The sequence below is a fragment of the Entelurus aequoreus genome, linkage group LG06 (assembly GCF_033978785.1).
Source record: "Entelurus aequoreus isolate RoL-2023_Sb linkage group LG06, RoL_Eaeq_v1.1, whole genome shotgun sequence".
NCBI lineage: Eukaryota > Metazoa > Chordata > Actinopteri > Syngnathiformes > Syngnathidae > Entelurus > Entelurus aequoreus.
The window spans coordinates 32978542-32996246 of record NC_084736.1 but is presented as its reverse complement, the minus strand read 5'-3'; the positions used below and the strand labels follow the sequence as shown (position 1 = coordinate 32996246).

The 17705-nt window shown below is 34.3% G+C and overlaps 1 protein-coding gene across 3 annotated transcripts; it reads left to right on the top strand.

The window, feature by feature from the left end:
- Positions 1-249: 249 nt before the first annotated feature.
- hoxb2a (homeobox B2a) lies at positions 250-17281 on the top strand. Of its 3 annotated transcripts, none has more exons than XM_062050569.1 (3): positions 250-720; positions 14277-14965; positions 16425-17281. In XM_062050569.1, exons 1-2 carry the CDS (start codon positions 321-323, stop codon positions 14918-14920), a joined length of 1044 nt encoding a protein of 347 aa, XP_061906553.1. In that variant the 5' UTR covers positions 250-320; the 3' UTR covers positions 14921-14965; positions 16425-17281. The 3 variants fall into 3 exon arrangements, with proteins under 3 accessions (XP_061906553.1, XP_061906554.1, XP_061906552.1); XM_062050570.1 differs by lacking the exon at positions 16425-17281 and adding an exon at positions 15081-15464; XM_062050568.1 differs by lacking the exon at positions 16425-17281 and having other exon boundaries at positions 14277-15464.
- Positions 17282-17705: the final 424 nt, after the last annotated feature.

Here is a 17705-nt window from a genome sequence, read left to right as displayed (position 1 = left end):
CTTTTTGTCCCCGCGAACAATGCCGTGTTTTAATGCCACATATGAGCCTCCGTTCCCGACATTTCCCCCGACAAATACATTCTGCATCTTCCCAGTGTCCAAAGTCGCTGCCAGGCCGCGGCCTCCCATTGGCTCCCGCGGGTCACGTGAGCAGGAATCGGCTGCATTTTCGCCCCTGCGAGCTGGTGTATGATGTCGCCGCTAGTCCCCGCGCGCCACTAATATCACAAATATACCGCGTGAGTGGCGTCATCCACGCCGGGACGTCGGGAGCAGGCGGGACGCGCTTCGGCCTTGGACGGTGAGGTCTGCGGGAAGCGATGAATTTTGAGGTGGAGAGAGAGATGGGATTCATCAACAGCCAGCCGTCCCTCGCCGAGTGTCTGACGTCGTTCCCCGCAGTCCTGGACGCCTTTCACACTTCATCAATCAAGGAGTCGACAGTAATTCCGCCTCCCTTCGAACACATCATCCCCAGCCTCAGTCCGTGCGCCGCCGGCGGCCAGGCCACACCGCCGGCGTGCGGGAGCCAGCGGGACCGCCGCAGGGTCCACGGTCCGCCGGCGGGGCCCCTGGCGCACAAGTTCCCGTGGATGAAGGAGAAGAAGTCGGCCAAGAAATGTCTGAAAGCCGCTGCTGGAGCCGCCGTCCCGCCCGCCTCGTCCTCGCCGTCGCACGCCGCCTCCGGGTACGCTTCGGCGGGCGCCGAGTCCCCCTCAGGTCGGTACTCGTGACGGGAATGCAAGCTGACATTTTGTCCTCACCCACGACCCTAATGTGCTTTTTTTGTTTTTGTTTTGTTTTACTTTTCAATCATGCATTTATACATTTGATTATTGCATGCATGAAGCATGATATGGCTACATTATTAACATAGAACATTAATAAACATCAATAAAAATCAATAAACATTAATAAACATTAATAAACATTATTACATATTATTACATATTATTAAACATTATTAAATATTATTACATATTAATAAACATTATTAATCATTATTAAACATTAATAAACATTAACAAACATTATTAAACATTATTAAATATTAATAAACATGATTAAACACTATTAAACATTATCAAATATTAATAAACATTATTAAACATTATTAAACATCATTAAACATTATTAAATATTAATAAAAATTATTCAATATTATTAAACATTATTGAACATGATTAGATATTAAACATTAATAAACATAGAACATTATTAAACGTATTAACATAGTCTTTATGTTCATGCTGATAGTTGCCATGTTGGATGCTAATAACATAAACATAGTCTTTATGTTCATGCTGAAGGAGGCCATGTTGGATGCTAATAACATAAACATAGTCTTTATGTTCAGGCTGAAGGAGGCCATGTAGGATGCTAATAACATAAACAAAGTCTTTATTGATATGCTGAATAAGACCATGTTGGATGCTAATAACATAACATAGTCTTTATTGATGCGCTGAATAAGACCATGTTGGATGCTAATAACATAAACATAGTCTTTATGTTCATGCTGATGGTGGCCATGTTGGATGCATGGAACATAAACATAATCTTTATGTTCATGCTGAAGGAGGCCATTTTGTATGATAATAATGTAAACATGGTCTTTATAATAATGCTGAAGGAGCTCATGTTGAATGCAAAGAACATAAACATAGTCTTTATGTTCATGCTGATGGTGGCCTTGTTGGATTCTATTAACATAAACATAGTAGTTATGTTCATTTTGAAGGAGGCCATGTTGGATGCTAATAACAAACATAGCTTTTATGTTCATGCTGAATAAGGCCATGTTGGATGCTAATAACATACACATAGTCTTTCTTGTTATGCTGAAGGTGGCCATGTTGGATGCTAATAACATAAACTTAGTCTTTATTGATATGCTGAAGGAGATATTGTTGGATGCTAATAACATAAACATAGTCTTTATGTTCATTCTGAAGGAGGCCATGTTGGATGCTGAAAACATAAACATAGTCTTTATGTTCATGCGGATGGTGGCCTTGTTGGATTCTATTAACATAAACATAGTAGTTATGTTCATTTTGAAGGAGGCCATGTTGGATGCTAATAACAAACATAGCTTTTATGTTCATGCTGAATAAGGCCATGTTGGATGCTAATAACATACACATAGTCTTTCTTGTTATGCTGAAGGTGGCCATGTTGGATGCTAATAACATAAACTTAGTCTTTATTGATATGCTGAAGGAGATATTGTTGGATGCTAATAACATAAACATAGTCTTTATGTTCATTCTGAAGGAGGCCATGTTGGATGCTGAAAACATAAATATAGTCTTTATGTTCATGCTGAAGGACGCCAAGTTGGATACTAATAACATAAACATAGTATTTATGTTCATACTGATGGTGGCCATGTTGGATGCATATATCATAAACATAGTGTTTATGTTCATGCTGAAGGAGGCCATGTTAGATGCTAATAACAAAAAAGTTAGTATTTATTGTTATGCTGAAGGTGGTCATGTTGGATGTTAATAACACAAACATAGTCTTTTTGTTCATGCTGATGGACGCCATGTTGGATGCATATAACTTAACATAGTTTTTACGTCCATGCTGAAGGAAGCCATTATAGATGCTAATAACATAAACATTGTCTTTATGTTCATGCTGAAGGAGGCCATGTTGGATGCATATAACATAAACATAGTGTTTATATTCAGACTGAAGGAAGCCATATTGGATGCTAATAACATAAACATGGTCTTTATGTTCATGCCAATGGTGGCCATGTTCAATGTTAAGAACATAAACATAATATTTATGTTCATGCTGATGGTGGCCATGTTGGATGCATATAACATTAACATAATCTTTATGTTCATGCTGAAGAAAGCCATGTTGGATGCTAATAACGTAAACATAGTCTTTATGTTCTTGCTGAAGGAGGCCATGTTCAATGCTAAGAACATACACATAGTATTTATGTTCATGCTGATGGTGGCCATGTTGGATGCTAATAACATAAACATTGTATTTATTGTTATGCTGAGGATGGCCATGTTGGATGCTAATAACATAAACATAGTATTTATATTCATTCTGAAGGAGGCCTTGTTGGATGCTAATAACATAAACATAGTATGTATGTTCATGCTGAAGGAGGCCATTTTGGATGCTAATAACATAATCTTAGTATTTATTGTTATGGTGAAGGAAGCCATGTTGGATACAAATAACACAACCATAGTCTTTATGTTCATGCTGAAGGAAGCCATATTGGATGCTAATAACATAAGCATAGTCTTTATGTTCATGCTGAAGGAGGTCATGTTGGATGCCTACAACACATAGTCTTTATGTTCATGCTGAAGGAAGGCATATTGGATGTTAATAACATAAACATGGTCTTTATGTTCATGATGTAAGAGGCCATGTTAAATGCTAATAACATAAGCATAGTATTTATGTTCATGCTGATGGTGGCCATGTTGGATGCTAATAACATAAACATAGTGTTTATGTTCATGCTGAAGACGGCCATGTTTGATGCTAATTACAAAAACATAGTCTTTCTTGTTATGCTGAAGGTGGCCATGTTGGATGCTAATAACATAAACATAGTCTTTATATTCATGCCGAAAAAAGCTATGTTTATTTATTATAATGCTAAAGGAAGCCACGTTGAATGCTTATAACACAAACATAGTCTTTATGTTCATGTTGAAGGAAGCCATATTGGATGCTAATAACATACACAGTCTTTATGTTCATGCTGATGGAGGCAATGTTGGATGCATATAACAAAAACATAGTCTTTACGTCCATGTTGAAGGAAGCCATGTTGGATGCTAATAATATAAACAGAGTTTTTATGTTCATGCTGAAGGAGGCCATGTTGAATGCTAAGAACATAAACATAGTTTTTATGTTCATGCTGAGGGAGGCCATGTTGGATTCTAAGAACATAAATATAGTATTTATTTTCATGCTGATGGTGGCCATGTTGGATGCTAATAACATAAACATAGACTTTATTGATAAGCTGAAGGAGGCCATGTTGGATGCTATTAACATAATCATAGTTGTTATGTTCATTCTGAAGGAGGCCATGTTGCATGCTCATAACATAAACATAGTATTTATGGTCATGCTGAATGAGTCCATGTTGAATGCTATTAACATAAACATAGTCTTACTTGTTATGCTGAAAGTTTCCATGTTGGATGCTAATAACGTAAGCATAGTCTTTAAGTTCATTCTTAAAGAAGCCATCTTGGATGCTAATAACATAAACATACTTTTTATGTTCATGATGGATGTGACCATGTTGGATGCTATTAACATAATCATAGTCTTTATGTTCATGCTGAAAGAGGCCAAGTTTGATGCTAAGAATATAAACATAGTATTTATTTTCATTTTCAAGGAGGCCATGTTGGATGCTAATAACATAAACATAGTCTTTATGTTCAGGCTGAAGGAGGCCATGTAGGATGATAATAACATAAACATAGTCTTTATTGATATGCTGAATAAGACCATGTTGGATGCTAATAACATAAACATAGTCTTTATTGATATGCTAAATAAGGCCATGTTGGATGCTAATAACATAAACATAGTCTTTATTGATATGCTGAATAAGACCATGTTGGATGCTAATAACATAAACATAGTCTTTATGTTCATGCTGAAGGAGGCCATTTTGGATGCTAATGACGTAATAATCGTCTTTTTGTTCATGCTGAAGGAGCTCATGTTGAATGCAAAGAACATAAACATAGTATTTACGTTCATGCTGATGGTGGCCTTGTTAGATGCTATAAGATGAACATAGTCGTTATGTTAATTCTGAAGGAGGCCATGTTTGATGCTAATAACATAAACATAGTTTTTATGTTCATGCTGAATAAGGCCATGTTGGATGCTAATAACATAAACTTGGTCTTTATTGATATGCTGAAGGAGATCTTGTTGGATGCTAATAACATAAACATAGTCTTTATGTTCATGCTGAAGGACGCCAAGTTGGATGCTAATAACATAAACATAGCATTTATGTTCATGCTGATGGTGGCCATGTTGGATGCATATAACATAAACATAGTGTTCATGTTCATGCTGAAGGAGGCCATGTTTGATGCTAATAACATAAAGTTAGTATTTATTGTTATTCTGAAGGTAGCCATTATGGATACTAATAACATAAACATAGTCTTTTTGTTCATGCTGATGGACGCCATGTTGGATGCATATAACATAAACATAGTGTTTATGTTCATGCTGAAGGAAACCATATTGGATACTAAGAACATAAACATGGTCTTTATGTTCATGCTGATGGTGGCCATGTTGAATGTTAACAACATAAACATAATATTTATGTTCATGCTGACGGTGGCCATGTTGGATGCATATAACATTAATGTAGTCTTTATGTTCATGCTGAAGGAAGCCATGTTGGATGCTAATAAAAAAACATGGTCTTTATGTTCTTACTGAAGGAGGCCATGTTCAATGCTAAGAACATAAACATAGTATTTATGTTCATGCTGATGGTGGCCATGTTGGATGCTAATAACATAAACATAGTCTTTCTTTTTATGCTGAGGGTGGCCATGTTGGATGCTAATAACATACGCAAATTATTTATATTCATTCTGAAGGAGGCCTTTTTGGATGCTGATAACATAAACATAATATTTATGTTCATGCTGAAGGAGGCCATGTTGGATGCTAACAACATAATATTAGTATTTATTGTTATGGTGAAGGAGGCCATGTTGGATGCTAATAACACAAACATAGTCTTTATGTTCATGCTGAAGGAAGCCATGTTGGATGCTAATAACATAAACATGGTATTTATGTTCATGCTGTAAGAGGTCATGTTAAATGCTTATTACGTAAACATAGTCTTTCTTGTTATGCTGAACGTGGCCATGTTGGATGCTAATAACATAAACATAGTCTTTATGTTCATGCCGAAAAAAGCCATGTTTATTTATAATAAAGCTAAAGGAAGCCATGTTGGATGCTAATAATATAAACATAGTCTTTATGTTCATGCTGAAGGAGGCCATGTTGGATGCTAAGAACATAAACATAATTTCCTATGTTCATGCTGAAGGAGGCCATGTCGGATGATAATAATATAAATATAGTCTTTATGTTCATGCTGAAGGAGGCCATAATGGATTCTAAGAACATAAACATAATATGTATTTTCATGCTGATGGTGGCCATGTTGGATGCTATTAACATAAACATGGTCTTTATTGATATGCTGAAAGAGACAATCTTTGATGCTAATAACATAATCATAGTTGTTATGTTCATTCTGAATGAGTCCATGTTGGATGCTAATAACATAAACATAGTCTTTATGGTCATGCTGAAGGAGTCCATGTTGGATGCTATTAACATAAACATTGTCTTTCTTGTTATGCTGAAGGGTTCTATGTTGGATGCTAGTAACATAAACATAGTCTTTACGTCCATGTTGAAGGAAGCCATGTTGGATGCTAATAACATAAACACAGTATTTATGTTCATGCTGAAGGAGGCCAGGTTGGATGCTAATAACATAAACATACTCTTTATGTTCATGCCGATGGTGGCCATGTTGGAGGCTAATTACATAAACATGTGTTTATGTTTATGCTGAAGGTGGCCATGTTGGATGCTAATTACATAAACATAGTCTTTATGTTCATGATGAATGTTGCCAGGTTGGATGCTAAAAACATAAACACAGTATTTATGTTCATGCTGAAGGAGGCCAGGTTGGATGCTAATAACATAAACATACTCCTTATGTTCATGCCGATGGTGGCCATGTTGGATGCTAATGACATAAACATGTGTTTATGTTTATGCTGAAGGTGGCCATGTTGGATGCTAATGACATAAACATAGTCCTTATGTTTTTGTTGAATGTTGCCAGGTTGGATGCTAATAACATAAACATAGTATTTATGTTCCTGATGAAGGTGGCCATGTTGGATGCTAATAACGTACATATATTCTCTATGTCCATGCCAATGGTGGCAGTGTTGGATGCTAATAAAATAAAAATGTTATGTTGGATGCTGATAACAAACATAGTCTTTATGTTCACGCTGAAAGAGGCCCTGTTGGATGTTAATAACAAAACTATAGTCTCTATGTTAATGCTAATAGTGGTAATGTTGGATGTTAATAACATAAACATTGTCTTTTTGTTCATGCTGATGGACGCCATGTTGGATGCATATAATATAAACATAGTGTTTATGTTCATGCTGAAGGAGGCCATGTTCAATGCTAAGAACATACACATAGTATTTATGTTCATGCTGATGGTGGCCATGTTGGATGCTAATAACATAAACATTGTATTTATTGTTATGCTGAGGATGGCCAGGTTGGATGCTAATAACATAAACATAGTGTTTATATTCATTCTGAAGGAGGCCTTGTTGGATACTAATAACATAAACATAGTATTTCTGTTCATGCTGAAGGAAGCCATGTTGGATGCTAATAACATAATCTTAGTCTTTATGGTCATGCTGAAGGAAGCCATATTGGATGCTAATAACATAAGCATAGTCTTTATGTTCATGCTGACGGAGGTCATGTTGGATGCATACAACACATAGTCTTTATGTTCATGCTGAAGGAGGCCATGTTGGATGCTAATAACATAAATATAGTCTTTATTTTCATGCTGAATGAGGCCAGGTTGGATGCTAAGAACATAAACATAGTGGATGCTACCCACATATGCGGTCCTCTCCAAGGTTTCTCATAGTCATTCACATTGACATCCCACTGGGGTGAGTTTTCCTTGCCCGTATGTGGGCTCTGTACCGAGGATGTCGTTGTGGCTTGTACAGCCCTTTGAGACACTTGTGATTTAGGGCTATATAAATAAACATTGATTGATTGATTGATATTTAGGTTCATGCTGAAGGAGGCCATATTGGATGCTAATAACATTAACATAGTCGTTATGTTAATTTTGAAGGTGGCCATGATGGATGCTAATAACATAAACATAATCTTTATGTTCATGCTGAAGGAGGCCATGTTGAATGCTAACAACATAAACATAGTCTTTTTTGTTATGCTGAAGGACGCCATGTTGGATTCTAATAACATAAACGTAGTCTTTATGTTCTTGCTGAAGGAGGCCATGTTGGATGTTAATAACATAAACATAGTCTTTATGTTCATGCTGATGTTGGCAATGTTGGATGCTTATAACATAAACATAGTCTTTATGTTCATGCTAATGGTGGCCATGTTGGATGTTAATAACATAATCATACTCTTTATGTTCATGCTGAAAGAGGCCATGTTGAATGCTAAAAATATAAACATAGTATTTGTGTCCATACTTATTGTGGCCATGTTGGATGCTAATAACATAAACATAGCCTTTATGTTTATGCTAATAGTGGCTATGTTGGATGCTAAAAACATAAACATAGTATTTGTGTTCATGCCTATTTTGGCCATGTTTGGATGCTAATAACATAAACATGGTCTTTATGTTCATGCTAATGGTGGACATGTTGGATGCTAATAACATAAACATATTCTTTATGTTTATGTTGAAGGAGGCAATATTGGATGCTAAAAACTTAAAAATAGTATTTGTGTTCATGCATATTGTGGCCATGTTGGATGCTTATAACATAAACATAGTCTTTATGTTTTTGCTGATGGTGGCCATGTTGGATGCTAATAACATTAACATAGTCTTTATGTTCATTATGAAGGTGGCCATTATGGATTATAATAACATAAACATAGTCTTTATGTTTATGCTGATGGTGGCCATGTCGGATGCTAATAACATAATTATAGTCTTTATGTTCATGCAGCTGAGATAGGCTCCAGCACCCCCTGCGACCCCGAAAGGGACAAACAGTAGACAATGGATGGATGGATGGATGTTTATGCTGATGGTGGCCATGTTTGATGCTAATAAAATAAACATGGTTTTTATGTCCATGCTGAAGGAGGCCATGTTGGATTCCAATAACATAAACATAGTATTTATGTTCATGCTGAAGAAGGCCATGTTGGATTCCAAAAACATAAACATAATCTTTATGGTCATGCTGAAGGAGGCCATGTTGGATGGTGGCCATGTTGGAACAATTGTCTATAATGGCGACACATATGGGAATATTCTGTTGGGGGTTGGGCAGGTTCATATTTCTATGCTACATGCTAGCAAAGAGGACATGTGTATTATATATATTTATATATATGTACATACGTATATATACTATTATATTTTCATATTTGCATGCAAAATGTGTTGGCCCTAATTAAACTGCATGATGTATGTACATTAATTATATTATATTAATTTAAGCATTTGCAAATAATCACAACAAACGATGACTTTAGTCATCAAGGTTGCACAAAAATTTGATTCACCTCGGAGTCCCGATTCTTATTTATCCTATTCTAAATCCATTCATAATTTTCATAAATTGATTTTAAAAATCAGACACTTTTAGGCCATCTCCATGCAAACATAAGGATATTTTCTAACCTGTAATTTGTTTCATTATAATTATTATAACAAATATGTCATTGCGAGAATGGGTGTGAATCGGGAATCGATTCTGAATCGAATCGTTAACCCAGTAACGATCATGTCGATTCACAGTGCTAATAATCCTGCAGATGAATCACACAATATATGATTATTTAATTACAAACATGCTACAGTTCCAACATCACACACCTTCACCACATGTCTGAAAAGGAGCAGAAAGAAGCAAAACATATTTATTCATGCACCTTTTTTCATTTGCTGTAACACAAAGATTGTTTTTTATTAGTGCTGTCATTTAAAACATTTTTATTAGTGAGTCATTTAAAAAATAATAATAATAATCACACGTTTTTGTTTAATCACGAATAAGTGAAATTAAGTAAATTAATAATTCATAATTTAAATGAACCGTTTAGAAAGAGCCGGATAGTTTAAAACATTTGCAATTTTATTGTCAAACATTTTTAAACATTTTACTTGCAGGTTATGATTAATCATGTGATATTTTTTTTTAAATAAATTGTGTGAGAAAATGTAAGATAATATTTATATATATAAACATTACATGATGTATTTGAGAAGGTTTCATTGGGAAGTAAAACAAAGATATGAACATATTTCCACTTTCATATATAGCAGATATTGATATCAATTTACATTAATGACCAAATAAATAATCGTTAATCCTAAACATTTGTCATATATAACTATTATAAATATGTTTTAATGTCATAATATTACATTAGTACACAAGTACATATGAGAAAAAAATATTTCAAATAGGTTTAAAAAAATATGCGTGTGTGTGTGTGTGTGTGTGTGTGTGTGTGTGTGTGCGCGTGTTTGTGTGTGTGTGCGTGCGTGTGTGTTCTTGTACTTATACCCTTCTTGAGACATCAAGAAGGAAAAGTAGCTTCCATATGAGGAGGTGTGCACAAGTGATGACATAAATCATGGTCCCAATAACATTGCATCTTATGGAGAGCCAAATACTAGAGTCTGTGAACATTGCTCCAAAGTCAGGATTTTTTGTTGATTTAATGTCCATTCAAAAGTAAACATTGACAGGTGCAAAGGCAGCAATATATGATAAAACAAGACGGCAGCTAAAGAAACACTTCCCTATTTATCCCCGAAAAAAAAAGGCCAGATGAACAACTAACTTTTGCCATCATTTTGCCAAGTAAAATTCAGATTATTATCATAATATTGCCCAAATGTTAAAGTTTTCTTATAAAATTGTGACTTTTGTTGAGTAAAATTACGACTGTTTTCATAAAATTGCCAACATTTTAAGCTTTTCTTGTAAAATTGTGACTGTTATTGTAAAATTCCAACTTTTATCATAATATTGCACAAATGTTCAGTTTTTCTCGTAAAATTTTGAAAATTACGACTTGTATCATAATACTAGAGGTAGGCAAGAAGGTAACAAATACAATAATGTGTGTGTGTGTGTGTGTGTGTGTGTGTGTGTGTGTGTGTGTGTGTGTGTGTGTGTGTGTGTGTGTGTGTGTGTGTGTGTGTGTGTGTGTGCGTGTGAGTGTGTTTGGGTGTGTGTGTTCTTGTATTTCTACCCTTCTTGAGACATGAAGAAGGAAAAGTATCTTCCATATGAGGAGGTGTGAACAAGTGATGACATAAATTATGGTCCCAATAACATTGCATCTAATAGAGAATGGTGAAATCTATCAAAATGAGGGTGGTCACAAAAAGGAGGGATTTTTCAAATCGACTGTGTGTCACTTTTAAAAGTGCTCCCCCTCTGGTCAACATATGAAACAACAATTGTGTGTAAAAATTTGAAGTGCCCCCCCTCTGGCCAACATATGAAATAACAGGTGCTGGTAAGAAATTGACACGCGCCCCCTTTGGCCAAAATGTATTAAAAAAATTAATAAATCTGTATATAGAGACATACTGTAATAACTTGAAGTAAATAATGAAGATTAAAAACCAATTACAAACAAAAAATAACAATTTTTAAAAAAAATAACTAAAAGCAGTCTTTTTCTCACAATGTGTCGACTATTTTCTTATAAAATTGGGAACAATTTCTCATATTTTGTGTTTCTGTTTCTGTAATATTGCAATATTTTCTCGTAAAATTATTACTTTTTTAATGTAAAATGTTTACTTTTTAATGCAAAATGGCGACATTTTTCATATAAAACTCTGACCTTCATCAAAAAATGTCCAATGTTTTTGTTGTTCTTGTAAAATACTGAAATTTTTTGAGTAAAATTATGACTTTTGTCACAATTTTGCCAAGTAAAATTCCCACCATTATTATAATATTGACAACATTTTAAAATGTTCTTATAAAATTGTGACTTTTGTCGAGTAAAATTACGACTCTTTTCAAAAAACTGTCAAAATGTTAAGCTCTTCTTGTAAAATTGCGACTGTTATTGACTAAAATTCTAACTTTTATCATATCCTTGCACAAATGTTCAGTTTTTCTAGTAACATTTTGACTTGCGTTGACTAAAATTACGACTTTTATTATAATACTGCCAAAATAATTACTTTTTAATGTAAAGTTATTACACTACCGTTCAAAAGTTTGTGGAATAGCCTTCATTTCTAAGAACAAGAATTCACTGTCGAGTTTCAGATGAAAGTTTTCTTTTTCTGGCCATTTTGAGCATTTAATTGACCCCACAAATGTGATGCTCCAGAAACTCAATCTGCTCAAAGGAAGGTCAGTTTTGTAGCTTCTGTAACGAGCTAAACTGTTTTCAGATGTGTGAACATTGCACAAGGGTTTTCTAATCATCAATTAGCCTTCTGAGCCAATTAGCAAACACATTGTACCATTAGAACACTGGAGTGATAGTTGCTGGAAATGGGCCTCTATACACCTATGTAGATATTGCACCAAAAACCAGACATTTGCAGCTAGAATAGTCATTTACCACAATAGCAATGTATAGAGTGTATTTCTTTAAAGTTAAGACTAGTTTAAAGTTATCTTCATTGAAAAGTACAGTGCTTTTCCTTCAAAAATAAAGACATATCAATGTGACCCCAAACTTTTGAACGGTAGTGTACTTTATAATGCAAAATGGCGACATTTGTCATCTAAAATTCGGGCTTTTATCACAATATTGCCAATTTTTTTTGTTGTTCTAGTAAAATAGTGACATTTTTTAAGTAAAATTATGACTTTTGTCATAATTTTGCCCAGTAAAATTCGACCATTATTATAATATTGCCAACATTTTAAAATGTTCTTATAAAATTGTTACTTTTGTCGAGTAAAATTACGACTCTTTTCATGAAATTGTCAAAATGTTAAGCTTTTCTTGTAAAATTGCGACTGTTATTGACTAAAATGTCAACTTTTATCATATTGTTGCACAAATGTTCAGTTTTTCTTGTAACATAATACTGCCAAAATTATTACTTTTTAATGTAAAATTATTACTTTATAATGCAAAATGGTGACATTTGTCATCTAAAATTCGGACTTTTATCACAATATTGCCAATTTTTTTTGTTGTTCTTGTAAAATAGTGATATTTCTTATTATTATAATATTGCCAAAATGTTTACGTTTTCTTATAAAATTGTGACTTTTGTCAAATGAAATTACGACTCTTTTCATAAAATTGCCAAAATTCTAAGGTTTTCTTATAAAATTGTGACTTTTGTTGAGTAAATTATTTAAAATTACAACTCTTTTCATAAAATTGCCAACATTTTAAGCTTTTCTTGTAAAATTGCGACTGTTATTGAGTAAAATTCCAAATTTTATCCTAATATTGCACACATTTTCAGTTTTTCTTGTAAAATTTTAAAAATGACGACTTTTATTTTAACACTGCCAAAATTCTAAGTTTTTCTTGTGAAATTCCGACTCATTTTTCACAACAAGCTTTTTTATACTTGCATAGTATGTATATATTATTGATGTTGTAAATACAAATCTTTTATATACATAGAAAGGGTGGTCCTAAAGAGGTAGGCATTTTTCTCAGGTCTCAAGAAGGTAACAAATACAATAATTTGTGTGTGCGTGCGTGCGTGTGTGTGGGCGTGTGTAAGTGTATGTATGTGTGTATGATGTATTTTGTGTATTTTATTATTTGATATATTTTGTTTCTTTTAACCAATTCCATAGCCCCAATAGTACACCGCTATAAATATGTGTGTACATATATATATATATATATATATATATATATATATATATATATATATATATATATATATATATATATATATATATATATATATATATATATTGGGACTGTCAAAATTACCGCGATAAGTTCCTTTAACGGTAAAAAAAAAAATTTACGCACATGTGTCCGGACTCCTTTTTGACCCTCGGCCCGTTCCGTAGTTTAAGGAAATGTGTAATAGCATCCAGTTACTGTGGAGCCTGTCAAAGTTGACGCCAGAATAACTACTAGGTCCTTTAACAATGATCATTTTTTTTAACGCGCGATTAACGTCCGGACTCCTTTTTGACCCTCGGCCCGTACCGTAGTGTGGTGATGCGTAATGGCGTCCGGTTACTGTGGAGCCACAAGATGGAAAATAGCAAGCAGAAAAAGCAGAAATAAAATGGACATTATAAAAATCTCAGATCCAAAACCATGACAAGTTGTTGGAGATGTTTGCGTGTTTTTGTTGGCGGTTATTGTTCATTATCATGATTATAATTTTGTTTTTCTACAAATTAAGATTGTAATTATCTCCGTCCTTTCCCCCGCGTGCTCAGATCCCAACCAGGCCGGCTCGGAGGCGGGGGGTTCGGCCTCCCGCCGGCTACGCACCGCCTACACCAACACGCAGCTGCTGGAGCTGGAGAAAGAGTTCCACTTCAACAAATATCTGTGCCGGCCCAGGAGGGTGGAGATCGCCGCCCTGCTGGACCTGAGCGAGCGGCAGGTGAAGGTGTGGTTCCAGAACCGGCGGATGAAGCACAAGCGGCAGACGGTGCACCAGTCGTCCGGCAGCCTGGAACCGCTGGAAGGCGCCGACGCCTCGTCTCCGTACTCCAGCCAGCCAGCGGGGGAGGACTCGGACGGCGAGGCGGGGAGCGGCCATCCATCTTCCGCCCACGTGCGTGACAGCGGGGACAATGCGCGTCCCACGCAGGAGGGCGGGGGCTTACCGGCGCCCGTCGGCGAGGACTCCGACACGCTCGCCGCCGCCCAGAAGCGCGGCGGGGACGGGAGCTGCGAGTCGTCACGTGGGCCGTCCACGACCTCCAAGGTGTGCGAGCTGGGCTTCTTCTCCGACGAAGACGCGATTTTGTCGCTGCAAAGTTCCCTGAACAGTCCGGTGAACTTCTCGGAGGAGGACTTGGACTTGTTCACCAGCACTTTGTGCACCATCGACCTGCAGCACCTCAACTTCTGATCCCGCGTGACGTCACGGGCTTTTTTGTCCCTTTTCTCATTCCAGGTATTTATTATTATCTTTATTTTTTATTTTTTACGACGAACAATTATTAGATCGTTTTTTTATATTATTTTTGTTGTGCAATGGTGGATTTATTTATGATGTTTTGCTCCAAAAGCTCTCAGGAACTGCGTGGACTCGTTAGAGGATCTAAACTGAGGAACAACACACACACACACACACAAAAAGACCTACTGATGATTTCAATTTGTTTATTTATTGCGATTCTTGAATAGTGAAATCCAAATTATTTATTGTACACATATTTTCATAGTGGAATACTGATATGATAATAAAAGACAAATAGACATTTAACATGTGCTTTTGTCTTCTTCTTCCTGGGATGTCATTGTTTCATTCAATATCCACACACACGTTATATTTACATTCATTCTGAAATTAATGACAAACAATATTTTGCCTTTTGTGTGTTTTTATTTTAGCTTGAGGAGATTTACAGAAAGTAATATATTTGTTGTGGGCATGTATGCTAATATTTACATATTACACAATTGAATATACATGAATCAATAATACATCATTATAACTATATAATATATTAATACATAATTTACTAAAGGTTAATAATTGATAGACTACTGAAATGTATTTATAAAGTAACAAAAACATCTGTAGAAAGGCCCCGTGTATTACATACATCAAATGCATGCATACGTTAGGAAAATATGTTTAGTTTAATTAAATGATTTGTAGAATGTAATTATTTAAAATAAATCGAATTAAATAATTGAAGAAATACTTTTAAATGGATATTGAATCATATAACAAATGTGTGTGTGTGTGTGTGTGTGTGCGTGTGTGTGTGTGCGTGTGTGTGTGCGTGTGCGTGTTTGTGTGTGTGTGTGTAGTATATATACAATATACATGTATGTCTGTGTTATTTACATATATATATATATATATATATATATATATATATATATATATATATATATATATATATATATATATATATATATATATATATATATATATATATATGTATATATATATATATATATATATATATATATATATATATATATATATATATATATACTGTTTATATATATATGTATATATATACACACACACACACACACACACACGTACACGAACACACACACACACACACACACACACACCAACACATGTATATATATATATATATATATATATATATATATATATATATATATATATATATATATATATATATATATATATATATATATATATATATATATATATATATATATATATATATATATATATGTATATAACTTGTTATCGCGGTAACTTTGACAGTCCCTATATATATATATATATATATATATATATATATATATATATATATATATATATATATATATATATATATATATATATATATATATATATATATATATAACAAGGTCAAAAATGTGCTGTTTCATTGGAATTCCTGCTTCTTCTCTTCTAGCTGCTGTTTCGGACCAAAGGGTGGTGTCGTTTTTCATCATTACACAGATGATATTTCAACATTATGCAGATTATATTTCAACATTATACAGATTATATTTCAACCATATACATATGTTATTTCTACCTTAAACAGATTATATTTCAACATTACACAGATAATATTTCAACATTACACAGATGATATTTCAACATAATGCAGATTATATTTCAACATTATACAGATGATATTTCAACATTACACAGATGATATTTCAACATTACACAGATGATATTTCAACATTACACAGATTATATTTCAATATTATACAGATTATATTTCAACATTACACAGATGATTTTTCAACATTACACAGATGCTATTTCAACCTTACAACGATTACATTTCAACCTTAAACAGATACATTTTTTTAACATTACACAGATGATTTTTCAACATTATACAGATGATATATCAACATTAAAAAGATTATACTTCAACATTACATGGATGACATTTCAACACTACACAGATGATATTTCAACATTACACAGATTATATTTCAACATTAAACAGATGATGTTTCAACCTTAAACAGATGATATGTCAAGTGAGTCTGGTGTGTTTATGAAAATGTTTGATGAGGCGTCTACTTCCTGTGTAGCGAGAGGTGGCGTGTGAAAGGTTAGCGAGCAGCTTGCCTCTCAGAGTCCGAGTGTTGTGCTAACTTGCTGCCCCTCCTCCTCTCAGCTAAAATGGCTGCAGACAAAGCAGGATGCAAACAATGAGCGATGGCAGCCATTACAGGATGAGTGTGTGCTTGCAGACAGCTGAAGGCAACATGGAGACTCACACTTTGTAAATATTCATCAATAATCTGTTAATACGCACACGTGTTGTATTAAAGTTGTTCTATTCATTTTTAAATCAACACTTTTATTCATTTCTATATTCCTCAACCAATTCAAACCATCCCCAGAAATCCCATATTTTATATCATTTACATGTTCTGCAAAACATTTACATTCAAATCAATATACACATTTTTATTTTTACAATCCTCACATTTGTCAACACATTAAAAGCAAACATTATTCAGGACTAAATATATGTACTAATATGTCACATATATGACATATATGTACTAATATGTCACATATATTACATGTATGTACTAATGTGCCACTTATATTACATATATGTACTAATATGTCACATATATTACATGTATGTACTAATATGCCACTTATATTACATATATGCACTAATATGTCACATATATTACATATATGTAATAATATG

Excerpts from the sequence above, each read along its gene's own strand:
- hoxb2a (XM_062050569.1), top strand. The coding sequence starts at position 321 with ATGAATTTTGAGGTGGAGAGAGAGATGGGATTCATCAACAGCCAGCCG. Across the intron at positions 721-14,276 it reads GGGCGCCGAGTCCCCCTCAG|ATCCCAACCAGGCCGGCTCG; the intron begins GTCGGTACTCGT and ends CCGCGTGCTCAG.